The following is a 22,455-nucleotide window of genomic DNA, read 5'->3' as shown; positions in this document are numbered from 1 at the left end:
TTTATTTTGTCACAATATTAATTGAAAAATCTAGTGCACCCATCCATTTGTTTAATGCAAACCATTGCCATTATACACTGTCCTTTATAAACGAAATAAACTAAACTAAAGGTGCCTAAATTATGCATTACTATATTTCATCACAATATAATAGATATAGCTAGGTTACTGACATTGTCATTGTGATAATGTCAGTAGTAGCTAGCTGTATCTATTGTTTACACTTGAAATATGTATTTTTATTTTGTCACAATATTAATTGAAAAATATTGTGTAAAATTGAACTGTATTTCTGAGTTGCAGCACTTAAAAACATTAAATGGACTGTTATATCTTATTCAATTGTGGACATTTATTCATTCCCACTTATTAGACACTATTTCTGATGGTAAAATGAGCATAAAAGGCAAAATACAGAATTCTGAAATATTAAAACGGAAAAAATGGAATTTGGGAAAAAATTAAATGGAATTTGGAAAATAATAAAACGGATTTCATATGGCTCTACCATTTGTTTGATTTTGAGTGATTTAACTACAATAAAAACCCAGTAAAGAAGAGCTGGGCGGAGAAGTGAGGAGAGGAACATGCCTCCTCCTCAGTGTTTGATTCACCTGGCATGTTTGATTTAGCCAAGAGTGATGTAGGAGCCAAAGCTATATATTTAGGTTATTGTATTATTTTAATGTTTATTTTTATACCCTTACATTGAAACGGCATTAGAAATATTGATTGGATTTAGATAAAGTCATTGAACCGGCTTATTTGTCATAATAGAACATTCTAGAACATTTGTGATGTCACAGTATGATGTCATGACCGAACGTTCTAGAACATTTGTGTCTCTATATAGTCCACAATTCTCTCTATGGCAGAGGCTAAGGGTAGAACAGAGATGGTGAAGATGATTGTTAGGATAGCGGTTCAACATCTGGGAATGGAAGGTCTGGACTGGAAGGAGGTGTATAGCGAATTGGCTGAGGGGGCTGCGAGGGACAAAGCAGCCCAGAATAAGATAGCAGGGGGCAAGGAGGGTCCCGCGGAGGGGGGCTCAGACAGGAAGTAGCAGCATTAGCTGCACTCCAATGGACAATGTAGTTGATGACGGGGTCCAGTAGAAGAAGAAAAAGAAGGTGAAGAAGGAGAAGGAGAAGAAGACTGAACAGTGAAGACTGAACAGTGACATCTCCTTAGCAAATGACCTCAATACCTTCTATGCGAGGTTTGATGCTGGTAATAACAACACCAGCCCACAAGCCACGGCAAAGGGGGGGGGGGGGTCTGCTGCTGATGGAGACTCAGTGTTCAGGGTAACAGAGCATGAGGTGAGGCGGACCTTTAAAAAAGTGAATATCAGGAAGGCAGCAGGTCCGGACGGCATCCCCGGCCGCGTCCTAAAAGTCTGTGCCGACCAACTAGCCCCGGTATTCACTGACATATTTAACCTGTCCCTAGAACAGGCTGTCATCCCCACCTGCCTGAAGAAGTCCACTATTATCCCTGTACCTAGGCCTGCCGCGATAAGCAATAAATCGATTAATTGCTGCGATAATTAAAATGAATGCAATGATTTTGACGGGCGCGATTAATTGCTATTTGCGCGTTTGTTTTAATGAGGCGGAACCAGTGCCGCTTGTCAGTCACTGTCCGTGTTGGGAGGCGGGCCGCTGACGTTACTAGAGTACAGCACGGGAGCTCCGTGGGGCAACGCCACAGCTTAACTACATTTCTCAATAGTGTTGCTCCTTTTAACCAAGTAGCATTATTTGTAGTGTAACGTTAGCTATTTTTAGACCCAAGTAGTTACTCGCTACTGCCCGGAGAAACTGGACTGCTAAATAAAGATGAAAGATAGAGCGTTGATTCTCATTCCATGCTAACAACATTAGCTAAATAACTAACAAACGAAATACAACGTATAGCATAGCTACAAGTACAACACAGAATAACGTTAATACAATTACATGCATCATTGTTTACAATGAACGGGTGGGGCTAGTCAAAGGACTGGACACGGGGACAAGTTAAACATGAATTAATTTATTATAACACTCCGGTAGTTTCGAGTCGTGCTGCAGTGCTTACGCACCACAGCTATTCTATTATATACTGCTTTGACGCTTCCTCCTCATCGTTGATTGCCTGTAGTAGCTGCATCTAACGTTAGTAGCTAACGTTAAAACTAACCTAAAGTTAGTTGTTCACCAACAATCTCAACATTTGTTATTAGCTCAAAAACAACCGGACGAGACAAGTTGTCGGCTCATATGTTCTGCTTAGGATAATCACAACAATACTTCCGGTCCGGTCGGTGGGCTTCAAAATAAAAGTCTAAAACCGGAAAAGACGGAGCGGTGGGCTTCAAAATAAAAGTTTTGGGAAATAAATTTCTCAAAAAAAATTCTCTAACCGGTCGCAATAATATCGCTTATCGCGATATTTTCGGGGGCAATTAATCGCCCAGCAAAATGTGTTATCGTGGCAGGCCTACCTGTACCCAAAAAATCCAAGCCTGCTTGCCTCAACGACTACCGCCCTGTAGCTCTCACCTCCATAGCCATGAAGTGCTTTGAGAAGCTAGTAAAGGGCTACATCTGCTCCTCCCTCCCCATCAACATGGACCCCCTGCAATTTGCATACCGCCCCAACAGGTCCACGGAGGACGCCATAGCCCATGTGCTGCACACAGCAGCATCACACCTGGACAAGAGGCAGGGGAACTATGTGAGAATGCTATTCATCGACTACAGCTCGGCATTCAATACCATAGTCCCCTCCATACTCATAGCCAAGCTCAGGGACCTGGGCTTGAACTATGACCTCTGCCAGTGGGTCTTGGACTTCCTGACTGGCAGACCCCAGGTGGTGAGAGCAGGCAACTGCACCTCCTCATCCATCACCCTCAACATAGGGGCCCCCCAGGGCTGTGTTCTGAGTCCCCTCCTCTACTCCCTGTACACACACGACTGTGTGGCTCAGCGGAGTAGCAATACAATCATCAAATTTGCTGACGACACAGTGGTGGTGGGCCTGATCTCTGCCAACGACGAGAGGGCCTACCTGGAAGAGGTCAAGGTCCTGGCGGGATGGTGCCAGGATAACAGCCTCTCCCTGAACGTCAGCAAAACAAAGGAGATGATTGTGGACTTCAGGAGGTCGGGGGTCAAGGACTACAGCCCCCTCAGCATCGACGGGGCACCGGTTGAGAGAGTCAACAGCTTTAAGTACTTCGGAGCCTACATATCCGAGGACTTGACATGGACCACACACATTGACAGTGTTGTGAAGAAGGCACGACAACGCCTCTACTTCCTCAGGCGCCTAAGGAAGTTCTAAGTCAGTCAGAAGATCCTTAAGAACTTCTACTCATGTACAATAGAGAGCATCTTGACTGGCAACATCACCTCCTGGTTTGGGAATAGCACTGCACAAGACCGAAGCAGACTACAAAGAGTGACACGTTCAGCCGAACGCACAATTGGAGGGGGGCTCCCCACCCTCCAGAACATTTACAACAAGCGTTGCAAGGGCAAGGCTAAGAGAATCATTAAAGACTCCAGTCACCCGAACAACTGCCTCTTTGAACTGCTGCGGTCAGGCAAGCGATACCGGAGTCTCAAGGCGAGCACAGAAAGACTCAGAAGAAGCTTCTATCCCCAGGCCATCAGACTGCTAAACGAACAATGAACACTACACAACAACAACCACCAAACGCACATAGCACACACATCCACACGCACACACTCACTTTAAACAGACACACTGTAGCACCCACTCCACACACTTTATAGCACACACCCACTTTAAACAAACACACTGTAGCACCCACTCCCCACACTTTATATTTATTGATGAAGGATTGCACTACAACTCGTACACCTTACTGTAAATTGTACCTAAATTGTACCTCATCCCATTTCTGCTTTGCACTATATAGTACTGTACATTAGTACACTGCATAGTATTGTATATTATATGGTAACTCAGAACATTGTACATATGTCTATACCGAACACTGTGACCTCATTTTCTTCTTCTAAATTACATGCTATACTATGTTATTTGATACTATCTTGTCTAGCACAGTCTCTGGAGCGTAACAGTAAGAAGCATTTTGTATGAAAGTATTCTGTACTTCTGTATGACAACTATTAAAGAAACTTGAAACTTGAAACTTGAAGAAGAGCCCATAAAAAGAATTGCGGAGGGCAGTAATACGCCACGATGCGTCTACACTGCCGGAAACTCAAATAAGAAGAAGAAGAAGAACAGGCAGTGTGTAGCTTGAAACAGGACTGAACAGGACTCAAGAGATAGACTAAACAACATAGACTGAAGCCTGCATTTCTCAACCAAGGTGCAAAGCCTACCGTTTTGCTGTGGAAAGAGCCGGCAAGTTGATTTACGGCTTTCCAGTGTGGAGGAATTTTCATGTGTCGAGTCGGCGGTGATTTTGGAGACTGTGAAAAAACAGTTTTCTTACCTTGTAGTAGTAACGTGAATATTTAGGAAAATAGCTTTAGGACCACTTCTGTAAAGAAAGACTTCGCTGTGGAAGAGAATTAAACCATTTGGATATCTTTGTTTTACACTGGAGCGGCTGTGGACAGTATTTTTCTTTATCAACGAACGTACTACTCACGAGTAAGCAACTTTAACCAGTAGAGTGGAACGTCGGCCCTCATAAGTGATTTGAGTTGTAACTGTTGAGTTTGCTTTATTGAATTTAAAGGGCCAACCACGGCCAAACTGCCCTCTGTCTCCGTCTCTGTGTGCCCTGCTAGTGTGGCTTATCCTTCCCCATTGTCTGTCAAAGAAATGGGAATAAAAGAAGTGACACGTTTTGCCCAAGTCACTTACTCAAGAAGTAATTTGGCCTAAGTCAGGTTTAAAATGGCTCAAGTCACAACGGCATGTTCGTAAATTGGCCTAAGTCATTTATTCCTTTTATGTTACATAATTGATAGACATCGTAATTTTTTTATTTTAATTGTCTTCTATTGTCATAACATTTTTGTGTGAAATTATTAATAAATATAATATATTCTATATATGGTTCAGTTTATTATGTTTCCTGAAAAACGAGAAATTATGACACTATTTTAACCCATTCTTTGCCAGGCATTGTACCCTTCTTATACCATCCTCTGCCAGCTCTATTTGTCTATGGAGATGTTCACCTACTTTGCAGGGCTATCACTTTTTAAATTGTATTGCTAAATTGACATTACTATGGCCCATTCAACATCGATTAGCTATTGTTCAGGGTGTAGGAACGTTTTACTTTTTCATTCACACATTCATACTAAAATACCGTCCAGAGTATAAATATGTTTTTATCGTTTTCTGCAGTAATTCATAGAACGTGAGTTATAGCCATTTATGCATATATTACATCATCAAATGCAGTTTGCTAGCGATTGACGTCAGATAAAAAATTTCAATTGTACAAGGTCCTAAACGTCATGACTCATCATCTGCTGGTGACCGGAGGGGGGGGGGGGGGGGGGGGGGTCGTTTATAATGCAATGACCGACGTTAAACGAATCATGTAGTATGGGTGATATATTGATCATAGCAGTTTGTATGGATAATAATAATCAAAAACGCTGAAACTCACCGCAGCTTCCTCGTACCATTATCAGCATGGAGCAAAATGATCGCTATTATGGGATGTTGATCTAGATGAACCATTTCCGGGTTGTATAATACTATATACGTCCAAATAACGTTGTTTATTGAGTTATGGCAACCGATCGATTATCCAGTGTGTCGAGATGGAGCCCCGGGAGTGATAGCGAGTGGCGGACGGAATAGGGGGGACACCAAGCACTTCCGGCCCCACTTCCCCACTTCCGGTTGGCCGATCGGCCACCAGGTGGCGATATTGAACCGTTGGAGAGTTGAGTGGAGATCCACAGCACCCGTCAAGGATCCGTCTGTGAAATATGAATACCATGACGAAAATTTGAAATATTTATCTCGATGACGGCGTAATCCGTCATTGGCAGATTAAGCATGGCGAGGAATGACGGCTTAATCCGTCAATGGCGAAGAATGGGGCGACGACACAATTGTGCAGGATTGTCATTACTTAGCTTCCATTATATGACTTCTCTTCACAGGATTATTGACATTTTGGGCTTATTTTACTGGCTTGCATGGATTTGTCGCATTTCACAGTTTGGGGTCCCCCCCCCCCCCCCCTATTTTTCACTAGAGGCTGAAATATACAGTACGAGCAACATCAAATATGCCTTATGGTGTAGCAACAAGGATATGACCACAGGTAGATTATTACGCTGTGAAGTTGTACAGGCACACAAAGGGTGTGCGTTAAGCACTGTCACCTTTTTCAAGTGTACCGAACTGAACCTTCTACCTCTGCTTTGCTTTCCGTAGGTGAGAGGATCGACGATGAGCATCTTTGTCGAGAGCTGTTGGTTTGGATCTCTTTAAGCACACCCGCCACAGAACCAAACCCACCGGAGAACCTGTCCCACGCCAGGCGACCATGGCCTGCTCTCTGTGGAAACTACCCACCTGCCTCTGGTTTCTCGTCGCATTGGCCCAAGTCCACTCCACACAGGGTAAGCATGCGATCATGTGCCCGTACTCTCCAAGGAAAGTATAAAAGAACGAAGGGTCACCACGTCACTGTGTAGCCAAGAGTGGGAACTTTCAGTTCTGCCGACATTGAGTTGAATGGGATCAGCCATCTCCTCGTTTATGTCATTTAAACAGGTTATTACCACCGATGTCAGAATCATCGGCAATTTGTATCATCTGCAACTAGCTAACATTTGCTATATTGGCTGATATTGGTATATTTCCTCAGATAATTTGTATATTTAGCTTATCTATGCATCTCCCATAGGCTTCGATAGAACAAAAGTCTGGCACCAAGCAGAGGATGGAACACTGGTATTCTGACGTGAAGACCCTTCCTTCCTTTATAGTTTCCTTGCAACTCTCCTCCTAATAACGTCAACTGTTTTTCAATCTAACAAAGTAATTGTTTTCCTTCATTTGTCAAACCTGAAATCGACGTGGTCCAGGGAGGACCCTGCACCGCAAAAGAGCTCAACAGAGTTCAGAGTTCAGAGAAACGTTAGCTTCATGTAAAAGGAAACGGGGGAATGAACAATGAAATTGTCACTTGAGCCAGAAGCGACTGGGGAGCAGCAATGCTTGTGTGAGTTATGTATCTGGGAGGACAGTGGGGACAGGCAGATGAGGATAATCTTGAGTGGTTTCATTAGTTGGTAAATTGTGATTTGTCTGAGATTTTCTGCTTCAAAGCTCCAGTCATCCCCAGCGGCATCTGAGCTCGATCCATTTGTAATTTCCTCAGCTGAGATTCTCTTCCCCCGTTCTTGTGGCGGGGCGGTACACATAGATCTTACACCTCGAACAAATCTAAAGGCTGAATGTGTTTTTAATCACACTGCATTTAGCTCTGATTAAACCACTCCTAAATGCATCATAATCACAAGCTTTATGCTTCTGAACTATATGAACTGTATATTCATCCAAACATCGGTGCTTAATAAGAGGAACAGTAGTTCATCACTAAGGATGTTTGCCGTGCTTGGCACCCTTTCAATGCAGCAATATCAGGGGAGAGCTAACTGTTTTTGGCGTGTTAGCCGACGGTTGACTATTATATTGATTTTAAATAAAGCTATATTGACTTAACTTCGAGTTGGTCAAAGATCTTTTCCCCTCAGTGGGTAAATCACATTCAAAATGAGTCATGCTGACACAGTTACGCATGGCTGACGATACCATATGTGTGCATCCCCGACACATTGTGCTATATGGCGCACACTTAGTCTCCCATATGTAGGTTTTGTGGACGGTTAGTATGTAGCCCACAGGCTCAAAAGGATTTAGGAATGGCCAAGGTTAGTGGCGCTAATCATATGCCCTTTACGGCTGCACACTGAGATATCACCCTCCAAATCAGCCCCAGGCAAAGACAACGGTTACCAATTTTAGACTTGTGTGTGTCTGTTTATAAATAAACTGTTTGCCGTTTTTCTTTTGTTTAGTTGTTTTTCCATCTTGTCGGTTTAGCCAGGCCCTCTCCCTCCTTCTACTTCTCCCATTCCAACCACAGAGATCAGCCCCAGAAACAGTTCATTACAAAGAACATCCCCAAGTAACCATGCTTCATTAAACTGCATCCTGTCCTTAATATCTTTTTAATGCATTTTTATAATTGAATTAAATGGGTTAGTGCCATGCTGTAAATAGATATAAGTTTATATTTTTCTTTCTTTCTTTTTTTTTTCTCTTTCTTTCTTTCTTTCTTTCTTTCTTTCTTTCTTTCTTTCTTTCTTTCTTTCTTTCTTTCTTTCTTTCTTTCTTTCTTTCTTTCTTTCTTTCTTTCTTTCTTTCTTTCTTTCTTTCTTTCTTTCTTTCTTTCTTTCTTCCTCTTCCTTCCTTCCTTCCTTCCTTCCTTCCTTCCTTCCTTCCTTCCTTCCTTCCTCCCTCCCTCCCTCCCTCCCTCCCTCCCTCCCTCCCTCCCTCCCTCCCTCCCTCCCTCCCTCCCTCCCTCCCTTCCTTCCTTCCTTCCTTCCTTCCTTCCTTCCTTCCTTCCTTCCTTCCTTCCTTCCTTCCTTCTTCTTCCTTCCTTCCTTCCTTCCTTCCTCTTCCTCTCCCTCTCTCTCGGCCAGGCTGAGCTGAGATTGATAGCCGCAGGGGGCTCTTCTTCACCCCGACCCTCCTCTCGTCTCATCTTCCACATTTTACTCCGCGGATAGACCATGTGTCCACAAGTGCGCACGTCCCTCATCTGTATTTGCACAGATCGCCTACCTCCAGTCAAGACCTTTTCGTCTCCTCATGATCTCTCTGTAGCCTTTGCCCCATGGAATGGCCTTTGTCGGCATCCTGTGTGTGTCTTGCTGTGTGCCGTGGCGTCCGTTCCTCGTATGGATTTGCCTTATTATTTTAATGAAGATGTACTGTATGTGGCGTAGCTTTCCACACATCAAAGGATATCATATCATAGCCTCCAGCGTAGCAGGCAGTCCAATCGTGTGGAATCAACCACATATGCTTATTATAACACATAAGCCTCTGTTTTGAGGCATCACCGTCATGTAGCCAGTCCAATGTGATGGCTGTACCACTCACTGGCATCTTAATGTTACAGGTTATGTTCACAATAAAATGTTAGGTCCGCTCTCTCATTACAGAGCTGTCAAACTACTAAATACTATATTATAATTATGCGCAAGACCACATAAACGATTGATGATAAAGAGTTTCAGTGCAACCGAGGCTAAGATAGTGAAGTGTTGTTATGGTGATCCGTCTGCACTCCATTGACCTGCTCTGAGATCTGCAGTATCAACACAAGACGTCCCCACTGGCAGCGATCTCCTTTGAAACTACAGCCTTTTTCTTTTTCCCCTTTACTCTTAGTAGACCCCTATAGAAATGTCACCATAGCAACGCAGCAAAAGAAGAGGGAAGAAAATTATATATTTAGCCTATATTTTCAGTTGATAAACAACCTGATTTCCCCTATAAGACATGAATAAATAAATATGCCGTCGGTGGCCGCCAGCGTATATCCAAAGGTGGAAAGTAACTAAATACATTTACTCACATTACTGTAATTGAGTTTTGTGTAATATGTGAGTGGTTTTTTAACTTTTACTTAAGTATATTTTGTATGAGTTATTATAATTAGTTACATTTTAAATGGCAAACATTTGTAGGCTTTCCATAAGCTCTGCGGCAGTCTGTACATTGCAGCGAGTCAGTTAGCAGTGAGGAGGTCCCAAGATAAGGCAGGCAGAGCAAAAGAGAGACATGCACAGTATGCTACTCCTCCTACTTGACAACCCGGAGTCAATCATATACACCTACTCAATTAACCATAACAATTACAATAATATGAAAAGTACATACAAAACACATCATCTTAATATCAGACTCAAAGCTACAGGCTACACTACTCTAAGTTGCTCAGCAACCATTTTTCAGTTGGTTTTTGAACCCATTCAAGGACTGGGCAGATTTGATTTCACTGGGGATTTTGTTCATTCCCCCCCCCCCCCCCCCCCCGCTATAGAGGAATGTACTTCTTCCAGCTTTGCTTCTCAGGTTGGGTATTTTCAGATTAGCTACACTAGCCCTTGTATTCAAGCTATGGGAGTCCCGGACATACAGAAAATAATAAAAAAAAAAATTAGGACACAAACCCTATAAAATCGTATATACCATGGTCAGTTTTAACTGTTTAACTGTTCCACAGGGAGCCAATTCAGCTCTTTGAAGTGGACTGGGTTGATGTGTGTTCTTTTCAGGGTTTTTATATATGCAGTACTGAATTTTTCCATTGGGACACATGCAATTTAAAATATTAATATAGAATATCAGGCCTATAAATTACTTTATTATGGCCAAGTCATACATCTATGGATCAGCCAAAATCTCCTCTTTCCAATGGCAGAGTTAAATCACCAGGCGCCCGTTACAGGGCAGAAAAAAACGTGAATGAAATCTAAGTAGAGTTACTTTTGTATAATGTCCATAGCTCCGCCATCTTTTTTCCCCCTTCTTTTTCCGTTTTTCTCCCCTCCCAATGTTAGTCGTTATGCCAATTCCCAATCCCCTTCCTGGTAGTTGCGCACTCTACCCCCTACCGTCGGTCTGGGAGGGCGGAGACTATCACATGCTTCCTCCGACACATGTGTACTCAGCCCACCACTTCTTTCACCTGGCAGCGCGGACTCTCACTGAGAGAGTGTAACGTGTGGAAGGTCACACTACCTCCTTCCAGATCCTTCCCTCGCTGTGCAGACGCCCCGACCGAACTGTAGGAGTCGCTGTTTACAACGACCCGGACCCACCCACCGGCTCCCCTCCCGCTGACTCTGCCAATCGAGCCAGTATGACAGCTGGCCAAGCCGGAGGCAACGCTGACAGCCGGATTCGATACCAGTGTCTCTTGCGTTGGTGACGAGCGCTTAGTCCGCTGCGCCACCCAGCCGCCCTTGCTCCGCCATTTTTTACCCAATTGCGACACGTTTCTTTACCCGATTGCGACACGTTCACAGAAAGGTAAAGAAACATAGCCGTTGTATTTTATGGCAATAACGTTGATTGTTTGTTCCACCCGTGAGATATAATTTTCACGTCAATAAGGTGTATTTAATTAAAAGTAACCACATTTGAACTTAAAATATCCTAAAATGAGATCATGTTTAATTACCAACCTCTCTCAAGCCCCTTCTCCCACCATAAAAAATAAAGTCACCTAAATCAATAGACGTCATGAATGTTCACCACCAAAAGCTATTCGAGTTATCGCGTTCACGCAACGGATCTGCCGCGCCCCACGGTGTAAATCCATAATATCCTCAACACTGTCGTTTGCTGATATAATTAGCTCATTTTCCCTCCAAACTATTTAGCCAAAGTCTGTGGAGGATGTAGGGATTTGCCTTGTATCAGTGACAGAGTAACAATTCACACCGAGCATCAGCTGTTCCCTTCAAAGGCCTTCCCCAGGAATGTAAGCGCTGAGGAGATAGACAGCATTAGAGAGTATATAAACACTTTCACTGGAATTCGTTGCTAGGGGAACCGTTTTGACCCAAGTGTGTTTCTGTCAACTCATTGTATTAGCATAGCAAACATCACGACAGGAAGTGAACTTGGGTCCATTTAGATTGTTTCTGTTGTCAAATTGAAACGGTCTATAGAGCAAGGATTTTGTGTCAGAGGTAGAGGATGGCGTCAGACAGGGGAGAATATAAATAGTGAGAATAGTTTGTGTGTATGCCATGTTTTCTCTGACAACCATATGCTCCTAATGCGTCTCCGATTGCAACTCCGACCGTGTACCGAAATATCCCCGCCTGATGATGGGGAAACACGTATTCTGTTGTCAAACGAAAACCCTGTATCTTTAAAGACGCACTCTCATCTTAAAGCTTTTCGATAATTTACAATGAGGACTGTGTAGACTCAACCACATACGGTTATGCAGAACGAACGTATCATTTAGCTCATTGTACGTCATTTGAATGTGGTTGAGTCTTAAATCATAGATGGTGCATGTTTAACCCTTTGAGGTGTATCATCAAACTGCTGTGATTAGACCTTTGACACACTCGACATTCTAACAATGACTTAAGAATGGCTGCTGGTCATTTAAACCTACAGTATGGAATAGAATTCTGAGGAAATGTGTGAGAAAACAAAAAACTAGATAACTAACTAACTAATTAACTAACAAAAAACCCTCACACTTCGAATAGTTAAAACGTGTGAAGGATTTAGGAGATTCTATAGTGCGGCTTTTGAAGTTGTTTCCCAAATGGCATGAAACTCAATACAAAGCATATTGAAGGAACATGAAACACGCTCACTTCAGGTTCATAACCAAAAAGATCAAAAGAAAAAAAGAAACAGTACAATTGGAAGTTCATGAGATTTTTCACAGGACGACATGGCTTGTTTTATCTGGATTGCTTCTTTCTCCTTTTCTTTCCCGCTGTAAACGCACGGGGAGAACACACAGGTTTCCGGGGGCCGATGTGGAGTCTGCGCTGCTTATCTCTTGTGAAGGAAAGGTTACACAAAGACCGTGCCGTGATATGAAAGCCATTTCCATGTTTTTCAGTAGCAGAACTTGTGTGAACAAGCCGGGCACACAGAGACCATCTCTTCCCTCCACATTCCCGGAGAACCAGGCCTATTGTTTCTTCTCAAAGCTCGAAATGTTTGAAGCACTTGAGATTTCTCAAGGGCAGTGGAGAAGGGCACTTTTAAAATTCCTCCCTTTTTTGTAAAAAGGAAAAAGAAAAGAGACTTTATGTCTGCGGCGGTGAATGGAATGAAATAGACAATCGAGGCCTTCTGAAACGTAATTACTGGAAATAAAAACACAGGGGCTTAATTTCAGCCGGATCCTGCCGGAAGAGGATCCATGCGCATTCTGACTTCTCCCGGGGCAGATTGTGAAGACCTGTCACCTTTTTCATAGCAATGAGAATGATCTAATAACCTTGCAGACGGAGCCTTTGTTTTCCTCTCCCTTCAAAGCTCATGTCAGATGGCAAAGACTGCACATTTTCTATGCCTCTACTGTATATGTGTGGTTTGTAGGCGGGTCCCTGATAGCAGTTAATTCCAGATAGCTGGAATTCAATGAGTCATCCAATTGTACCAGCAGTATAAACTGATATTTACCAAAGGATGATATGATATGTCCACTGCAATATTTACGGATCAAAAGACTAACAAGTGTAAATCAAATGGCAATGTGCAAATGGTATGCCCACCTAGATAGGACATTTAGAAGTCCTTATTCCCACGGTACGCAGGACTGCTGCCGTGGGCTATGAGTGGCAAATTGTGTTCACTCACTCATGCAGGACCTGCATGGTCACTCACTCACTCACTCACTCACTCACTCACTCACTCACTCACTCACTCACTCACTCACTCACTCACTCACTCACTCACTCACTCACTCACTCACTCACTCACTCACTCACTCACTCACTCACTCACTCACTCACTCACCCACCCACCCACTCACTCACTCACTCATGGATGACCTAGGGGTAACTTTTAGTAGGACGCACGCACAGGTCATGTACATGCTTTTAGCAACTTGTACTAGCTTAAAAACTCAGCCCAGTTACGTCGTTGAAAAGACAGTGATGGTGCAAGGTCAGGATGATATATGGGCTGCTAACATTAGCAAGCAAGTGTAACGTTAACCAAACAACTTTCAACATTCCACAACGGGCTGCGCCGCCAACACATAACGGCAGTTGCGCCGCGGTGTCTGGATGGTCTTGTGCTTGTTTTACTGAAGGTCTGGGTCTATATACTGCTCTCAGTGGGCTTAGCAGTTCAATACCTTTAGTCAACAGTCCCTTTTCCAGTTTAAAACCCAGACAAGTCTGACAAGTGTGACCCATGGTGGGGAGTGCTAATGGAAACAAATAATCTTGGAGGAAATTATTTGACGGAATAAGTTGCTTCTTCCCTCAGCTTTCACTTTATTTTTGACGGGAAAGTAAAAGCAGTAAAAGTATAATTAGTAAAAAAAATAAGAAAAAAAAGGGGGGCAGATTTTGTCTTTAGATGACAGCCTCCGATAGTTTCACTTCCCCTCAACCCCCTCAACCCCCTCCAACCCCCCCTGCCTCCCGATGGTCGGTTGTGACATACTCTAGAATCTGCGGCTCCTGCGTGCTGCCGCGGCTCTTTCATCGCCAACCAGATCCCCCCCCCCCCCCCCCCCTACCGGCTGATAAGGTGATAAGCGGGGAGGGGGGGGGGGGGGCAGTGGGCTCAGGAGAGCAAGCAGTGGCAAGGTGGACCCCTCCTCCCCGCCGAGCACTTCAAATCCTCATTAGGATTTTGCAGCAAAGGAAGGAGGGATTTTCTGGATTAGGGCTTTGTCACAGCTGGCTCCAGGTTGGTGTTTGTCATGCAAGAGCATGGCAGGGCTCTGACATCCAGCCACTCCAAGACCCCCCCCCCCCCCCCCCCCCTCCTCCACCCAAGCACACACACACACACTCACTGACACACTCACACAAACCACACTTGCCCCTCCCTTCGCCTGGCTGCAGACTATATGAAATTAACCCGAAATGGAAGAATCACATGATTATTAGCCCGATGCCCTTGTGCCTAGTTTTTCTATTTTCTTGTATTTCTTTCCCCATTGCTATCCTTGTGGCCCGTGTCAGGTGTCTGTAGGTTTGGGGGTCTGCTGCATCAGCATTCCCCTTAATGGTTATTTATGCAGCGATAACCTTGGGAGGCATCATTAGTTTGCCATTCGCTGTCATCGTCCATAACTCATCCTGAAATATCGGTTGTCACGCCGATCCGGCGATCCAGACACGGCGATACAATGCTCCGTTTCAACCGCCGTCACGCTCGCAATTTATCAGTCGCAGCAGAGGGGGGCTCTGTAAGCGGTAATCTGCGTATCTACTTATGCGTCCCCTATGTCTTAGTTCCCGCTTCCTTCTGGGTTTTCTGACCCACGTGTTTGTGTCCCAACCCCTTCTTGTGTTCTTCCCCTTTTGCTTCATGAACTGAGGCAAAGGACATGCCTCCAGGGAGCTGCGGTGAGTTGTTCAATTAAACTAGTGCGTTGGACTTCATGCACACAAGAACAGGATTGTGTCGCTCGGCCTCCAACACTGGTCCTTAATTGGGTTCCAGACTCGTCTCCTGTGCTGTGTTCAGCACGACAGAGCTTCAGATTGTGTGCATAAAGCCCTCCGTCGTCTGCTCTATCGCTCCCCGCGGTGGATATCATTGGATAATGGGAATTCTCGCATCGCCCCCACGGGACCTCGCCTGGGTGGGAATTCGGAGTGCAACGCCGGGCGCCCGCAGATTAGTCATCTGCCCACATCTACTCCCAATCTGGCCTGGTAGCTCTCATGCTTTGTCTCGCTTTGTTCTCGCCAACGGAGAATTATGTGGGCCTCTAACAAGTGTATCCCAAACAATCTAAAAACACGCTCTGATAGCTGGCGAGCCTGCTCTCGGAATACCAAAGCAGGGGAAACCAGATATGACTTATCAATCTCCCGTGCAGCGGCCTGTATCCAAACAGCAATTATTCATGGAACATTTGTTGTTTTGTGTTTTTCTCTTTTTTTCTCTGTGTGTCGGTTGCCTCGAATCTGTCCACGGCAGACGTGACTGGCGGTATGTGGCGTCTCTCACTGTAAAGGATCTGTGATTTCACATAGAGATTGGTCCCTAGTTTAAACCTGGCGTGTTCTGGCATCTGCTTGCTTGTTTGCTGTCGCATCTCCCTCCCCCCTTTGTGTGTGTGTTGGCGGTACGGAATACAGAAGTGGCCTTGACTCCAGTCTCCTCCGCGCTTCATAAGGCCCAGGCGTATATATATATATATGTAGCGCGGAAAGCGCCCACTACTTATCCCCAAGCTGCACGTTTGATACAGACAGGCTCTCTATCAAAGTTCCTTGTTTGCCTGTCGATGGGAGTCCGTGTGACGGGACATCAAGGAGCAGGGGTGGGAGAGACACAGGACTGCTGATGAAGTGGCGTCTGGAAAGGGGTCGCTGGACGAGGGGGCGGGTGGTTTTGATTATCCGACGTAGATGGCATTTCAAAACAAGAGCCGGCGCGTCGTCTACCTCGGGCCAGACGGGCGAAGCGGCTCAGAGGAGGTCAAGGGGTAAACGTGGCGTGGGTTTCCTGTTTGCTACCGTAATGTTGTGGAATTTTAAGGTGATTAGCCTCGACAGTATTAGGATCACACGCGGACTGCGACGGACATTCAGTTCATGTGACTTTTAAAAAAGGCTCAAACCTTTTTTCCCCTGCCAATTATAGAACACATGTCAAGTGTTAAATACTTGGTTACTTCGCATTCTGAAGGAATAGCCAGCGGCGGTCTGTACCGTACAGTGTTTTTTTTACCGTGGCTGAACTACATTTATTTTACTATTATGAGCCATTTCAGCCTCTCTCCATAGAACATCCAACACACCTACGTGTTCGAAGAACAGAAAGGGGAAGGATAAATGTTTCTGGGAAAGGCAGGTGTCTGTCTGTGTGAGCTGTTATTTTTGAAGCTATCAAATGATGGTCATCAGTTTTCCTTCCATATCGTCAGAAATACAAACAGCAACAATCTTCCGGTGCTCAAGGGGTGTGTAATCATAGCTTTTGACGGGAGAACGTTGAAAGACATATACATTGGGGCAGGGAAGTGCACAGGGCGCGATTTCAACCTGCGGCACACAATAAAAAACTGATAGAGGAACACTTTAATAGAGCACAGCCACTCACGTAATGGGACGCCATCCCCATAAGTGATCTTAACAATACATCCAAGTGCTAAGTAGAACTAAACATAACATCATTCGGGGAATCAAATGCGTGTAACCAGCGTTAGAGTGACGGTGTCCTCGCTTTTACAGATTTTCCAATTTCCCCGTTAAAGGCCCGCTCCACAATCTATGTGAAAAGAAATGGTTAGCCCCACAATAAAGAAAACACTCTTGATACAAGGGTTCACACTAGACACAGGTAAATATGCCTTTTCTTTTTATTATATTTGTATATATTTTTTTGCGTCTGTGAAAGGTTTGTTCACGTTGCTCATAAACACCGGAGTAAAAGCGGCTGGGTGGCGCAGCGGATATTGCATTCGTCACCAACGCAAGAGACACCGGGTTCGAATCCGGCTGTCGGCGTTGCCTCCGGCTTGGGCCAGCCGTCATACTAACTCAATTGGCAGAGTTAGCGGGTGGAAGTCGATGGGTGGTAATCTGGACGTTGTGGACAGCGACTCCTACAGGTCGGTTGGGGGACGCCTGCACAGCAGAGACAGGAAATGGCGGGGGTAGTGTGAGCCTCCCACACGTTACACCTCGCCAATGAGAGTCCGCGTTGGCAGGTGAAAATATGTGACAGGCTGCCTCCTCGTGTATTGGAGGGGACACGTGATGCAAGGCTTCTATCATCCCTACAACCAACCGGTGGGGGGCATGTGCGATCAACGTTCAGGACAGGGGAGGGGAGAATTGGCACAGCGAAATTGGGATGGGAGAACATTTGTATAAAGAGGAGAAAAAGTGGATCAAAACAAAAAAATAAACACCGGAGTAAAACAGACATATATTCTGGTTTTCAATAAATTAAGAAAGCGTATTTTTCATCTACAAATCAACACAAATCAACACAAAATCAAGTGAATATACCACCATATCTAATCTGGTCCAAAGAAAAGCCCTGGATTGGGTCTTTAGGAGCCCTCTGTGAAATCCTCTTTGTCCTCTTTCTTTCGGTGCTGATTTAGAGGTGCCATAAATCCTGAAGAGCCTCCTGTAAACCAGGGGCGGTGAAGGTACACCCATAAATATAAAGGATTTAGGACCAGGGCCTTATGAAGGCACTCCGAGAGCCCACCCAGTGAACCAGCACTATTGAATCACATTTGCTCATATTTGCCTTTTTCTCCTTTTATATATAACCATTGTCCGTGATGACTATAACCTCAGATCAGTTATTCATTTCTGGCCATTGCCTAGCCGCTTTGAGTGCCGTTCAGAGTGAAAATGTCATTGGGCTGATTTACTTCCTGTCCTAAAATGGCACACGTCAGCCCCTGGTCCTTGATGTGTGTGCCCCCCCCCCATGTGAGCCAGATTTTGACCCTGAGTGAGTCATTTGACCTCTGAGTGCCTCCGTATGTCAAAGGCTCGGTCCTCCCTGCTCGTTGGGCAACAACTTTCAAGTCTTAAATGATGGCTGGACAAACAGTCATTAAAGACAATAGGCCCGCCTATCACCCCCCCCACCCCCCCCCCCCCCCCCCCCTTGTGGAAAACACATTACCAATCGATATCAAAAGAATGAGCCATTTCGAATCAATCCCCTTTAGTATATCAGTGGGTCTTTTATGATTTGGACTCCACACAGCTGGAGCACTGAGGCTCAGCTAATTCCCGCCTTGTACCCTAATCCTACCCCCTCCCTCCCCACAACTCCCGACACACACACACACACACACACACACACACACACACACACACACACACACACACACACACACACACACACACACACACACACACACACACACACACACACACACACACACACACACACACACACACACACACACACACACACACACACACACACACGCAATTCCAAAATGATTTCTTAAGTAGCCAACAAGCAATAATTAAGTCTGATAAGCATGGAAAACATCTGATAAACCACTAAATGAGCACATGAAAACGCTCCCCGCTGTGTCAGTGTGGGAGCTCAAAACACAGAACGAGAATGGTAGGAGGCAAAGCTAGAGAAGTGATTCACAGATAATTCAAATAAAAAAAATGTCCTCAAAAAATAAAAATAAATAATGATGGGGACTTTTTTTTTCTTTTTTAACTAAATAAATATATGCATGAGACAGAAGGTCAACAGGATTATATTCAGCCCCTGTATTGTAATGAATAGCAGCCAATAAACCAGTGGTGAATTGAAACGGGAGGAAAAATTCGATTGTAGCTCGGGCCAGTCGTTTTAATATCAGTTATGAGATGGCTTCCTCGCTTCGCAGATGGAGCTCGGTTTTGTAATAAAAATACCTGGAATTCCTCCTCTGAAAATAAAAGGTGTGGGGGTGGGGGGAGGTGCTTTGCAGAAGAAGTCATGCTCACTTTATTTCTAGGTGTGCGGAGCATGTGCATAATAACCTTGAATGAGCCCAGTCAGGAGACAAGAAAGCCTTGGAGGCCTGTATGCGTATCACTCTGAATAAAGCAGCATTGTGTGCCACATCACAATAGGGCTAAAAACCAAGGAGCCCAGTTCTGGTTACGTATCTGTGTCTTGTCTGATTCAAGGTTATTACAGTTAAAACTAAAACTAAACTAAAAACTATAACTAGGTGTGGAAAAACATTTGAGTTAACTGAAATAAAAGTAAAAACTAGACTTTAGAATTTATTTTCAACTCATTCAAACTATATTGTGTACTTACAAAACAAACTGAAATAAAATAACAATACAGAGTGGATATTGCAGTGCCTCAGTTGCCTTGTGATTAAATAAAAACTAAACTAAGACTAAACGTTTTCAAAACAATACAAACTAAACTGAAACTAGCAAACTCACTCTGGAAACAAACTGAAACTAAACTGAATTGAAAACTAAAATAAATAAACAAATGAAAAATAAAAACAAATGAAAAACTGAATAAGGCCTTGTCCTCACGTACACAGATGCTTTTTTTTAAATGTCGCTTTTTCTAGGTCTTTTGTTGACGTGCAAACTGCGTTTTTGGAAACTGATAACAGATTTTTTTTTAAACTCCTTCCAGGGTAGGTAGCTTATGGAAAACACTGACATCATGACTAAAGGCCTCTGCATGCTACAGCAAATTCAAAGCAACTTCAACACAACATCGACAAAGCAACGGTGTTGCAGACACATTACCTTTATGCTTCTGCAAAATCAACGCGCAGCCTATGATGCAAAAATTTACCCCGGATGTGCGGCTCGAGCGCGCCCAGCCCGCCTGAATACTTTGGGCAGCCGAAGGTGCGCACTCTAGCCATTACAAACGGATTTCCCTTCTCAACCATACATCGTTAGTATAATAATAGCCCTGTTTAAGTTTGTTTTCGCTTGTGTTCTTGTATATAGTGTAATATCAACCCAGTCCATCCCCATTGTTTCCCCAATCTCCTTCCACGAATTCATCGTCATAATGCTATCCTTGTAGTCTTTAGACCCGCTATTATATAAATGTTGGTACTTTCGGACCTCCTCTGCAATACGTTCCTGCATTTGATTCATTTAAACAAACAATTAAACAAGTGTAATGAAACAATACACTAGCTATCGAGCTCCTGTCAGAAAGTTTTCTTTTGGTCTCGAGCTCCTGTCAGAAAGTTTTCTTTTGGTCTCGAGCCAGGAACACTAGAAGTGACAGACAGCCCCGCCCCCATTCACTACCAACCAATCACTGCTACGCAATACCAACGCAACGGGTCTTTAGATTAGATTTTGGACACAGGTACGCAACGCCCAAGCAACACAGTCTACAAGACTCTCTGCAACAAGCGCGCTGAAATCGCGCCGATGTTGTGTCGAAGTTGCTTTGAAGTTGTTGTAGCATGTAGAGGCCTTAATCGCCTGTCCACATGTATATGGCTGATTTTGAATACATAGTATTTTGTATTACAGATACAGTGTACATGGCTTCCCGTCCACACGAAACCGGTGGAAAAGGTCTAAAACTTTTTCGTTTTAGGTCATGCCATCGTTTCACCTGAGCGTTTTCGTTCTCGTCGTGTGGAGGGAGATATTTTCTAAAACACCATCGGTGTGGATGGACGCGGGAACCCCCCCCCGTGTGGGCGAGGCCCAAGAGCTGCATAAAGAATTCAACAGGAGCAGCAGTAGTGTCATCGGGGCATGACTAACCAGTCGCTCAGGGAATTTAAATGCCAGGTGAGGGTCAGTGGAATCTGTGGCTGAATAATGTGGCACAAACGCATTCCCATGAGAGCCTCCCTGACACCCTGGCGTAGGGAGCAAGGGAACACGCTAGTGGCCTGTCTGAGCCAAGTGCACATTGGAAAAAGCAACCCCTCTCATTTGCGTGTGCTGCCACCGTTGACCCGTGTGGGAGAATGTTTCTTTATTGAATTGAGGGGCATAAAAAGCTTCATTGGAGCAAGAGGAAGAAGTCAAGGCTGCCCAGTGTCTCCCAACTCTTCAGGGGAAGGGTCGGCATTTCTAAAGGTCTTTATGATGAAATATGGCTGGTTACGTTTGCCTCACATCCTTTAAACCAGCGATTAAACTCTGCAATTGATAACGTCTGAAGTATATCACCGATAAGGCTGAGTAATGTGGTCCAAAGGCTTTGTTGTCGCAAAAGGCACCACGCCTCCAAACTGGGGCTCTGCCCGATACTACGTACTGACTCACAGGATCCGTTTCCAGTCAATCAGTAGTCAAACAAAACAACTGCATTGCACATTTGGAACGGTACATTTTGATGCATGCAAAGCCTATGCATGTTCCTTTATCTGTCTCCATGATATAGCCTATTATGTGCTAAGGAGCATAGCACCAAAATGGTACTGTATATTTTAATCACATTTGTATCTCCAAATCTTTCTAGTACTGCTGCAAGGAACTTATCTTTAAATTTTTATGGAACAGTGCTTGAATTTTTTTTATTCTACGATTTCTATACATTATTGACGACAGTAAAAATCCATACCTTTGCATGGATCCACGATGGTATAGCTGAACATTGGGTGTAACACCCCGGCCCTACCCACCAGCTAGTGTTTCTCCAGGGCCGTGGGAGCAGAAACGTAAATCTCCGGCGCGATGGTCACGGCTGCCATTTCATTACGTGAAGACATCCTTCCTTGCTTCTTTTTGTGTGTGTGTGACCTGAAAAAGGCCCCCACATCCCTCCCTGAGCCCTCAGGGTTATGTGATATCAGGCGGCGAGAGATGACATTGTGTGTGCTTGTGCGAGTGCAGTGAGCCGCCTTGTGCAGATGATGTGAAGTCAATAATGCATTATGGAAGGCGGGAGAAAAAAGGGAATTTATGACCTTGATGAGCCCCATAGAGCTTAATTAGTCCTAAAGGTTGATTTACATACAAGTGCGTATGCGGAATCCGATGAGGCTCCGCTTTTTCTTCTCCCTGCGGGTGCAGTGCAGTTTCACTTCATCCGTCCGCGTGCAAATGCTTGATGCCTTCTCGTTTTCCACCAACGTTCAAAGGAAAAAAAGAAAAAAGCTGAAATATACCAGTGGTCTTGCGATTTATTTCGTCTATATTTGACTCAAAACACACAGCAAAAACTGACGATGCCAGAGGTTGTGGATCTGATCATATCATTGTTAGCCGAACTATGCAAAAA

General features: G+C 44.4%; 1 protein-coding gene across 1 annotated transcript in view; it reads left to right on the top strand.

Annotated features, from left to right (window-relative positions):
• Positions 1-22,455, top strand: part of LOC311223697 (adhesion G protein-coupled receptor L2-like) — a gene marked incomplete at its 3' end in the record, with an annotated part of 165,386 nt that overhangs the window by 36,575 nt on the left and 106,356 nt on the right. The window contains exon 2 of the mRNA XM_084308469.1: positions 6,403-6,590. Coding sequence (XP_084164595.1) covers positions 6,515-6,590 — 76 coding nt within the window. The 5' untranslated portion in view covers positions 6,403-6,514. The remainder of the gene's footprint in view (positions 1-6,402; positions 6,591-22,455) is intronic.

This window comes from Notolepis coatsorum (genome assembly GCF_963971535.1).
Source record: "Notolepis coatsorum genome assembly, chromosome: 2".
NCBI lineage: Eukaryota > Metazoa > Chordata > Actinopteri > Aulopiformes > Paralepididae > Notolepis > Notolepis coatsorum.
Note: the sequence above shows the minus strand (reverse complement) of the source record. Positions and strands in the feature narration are given on the sequence as shown.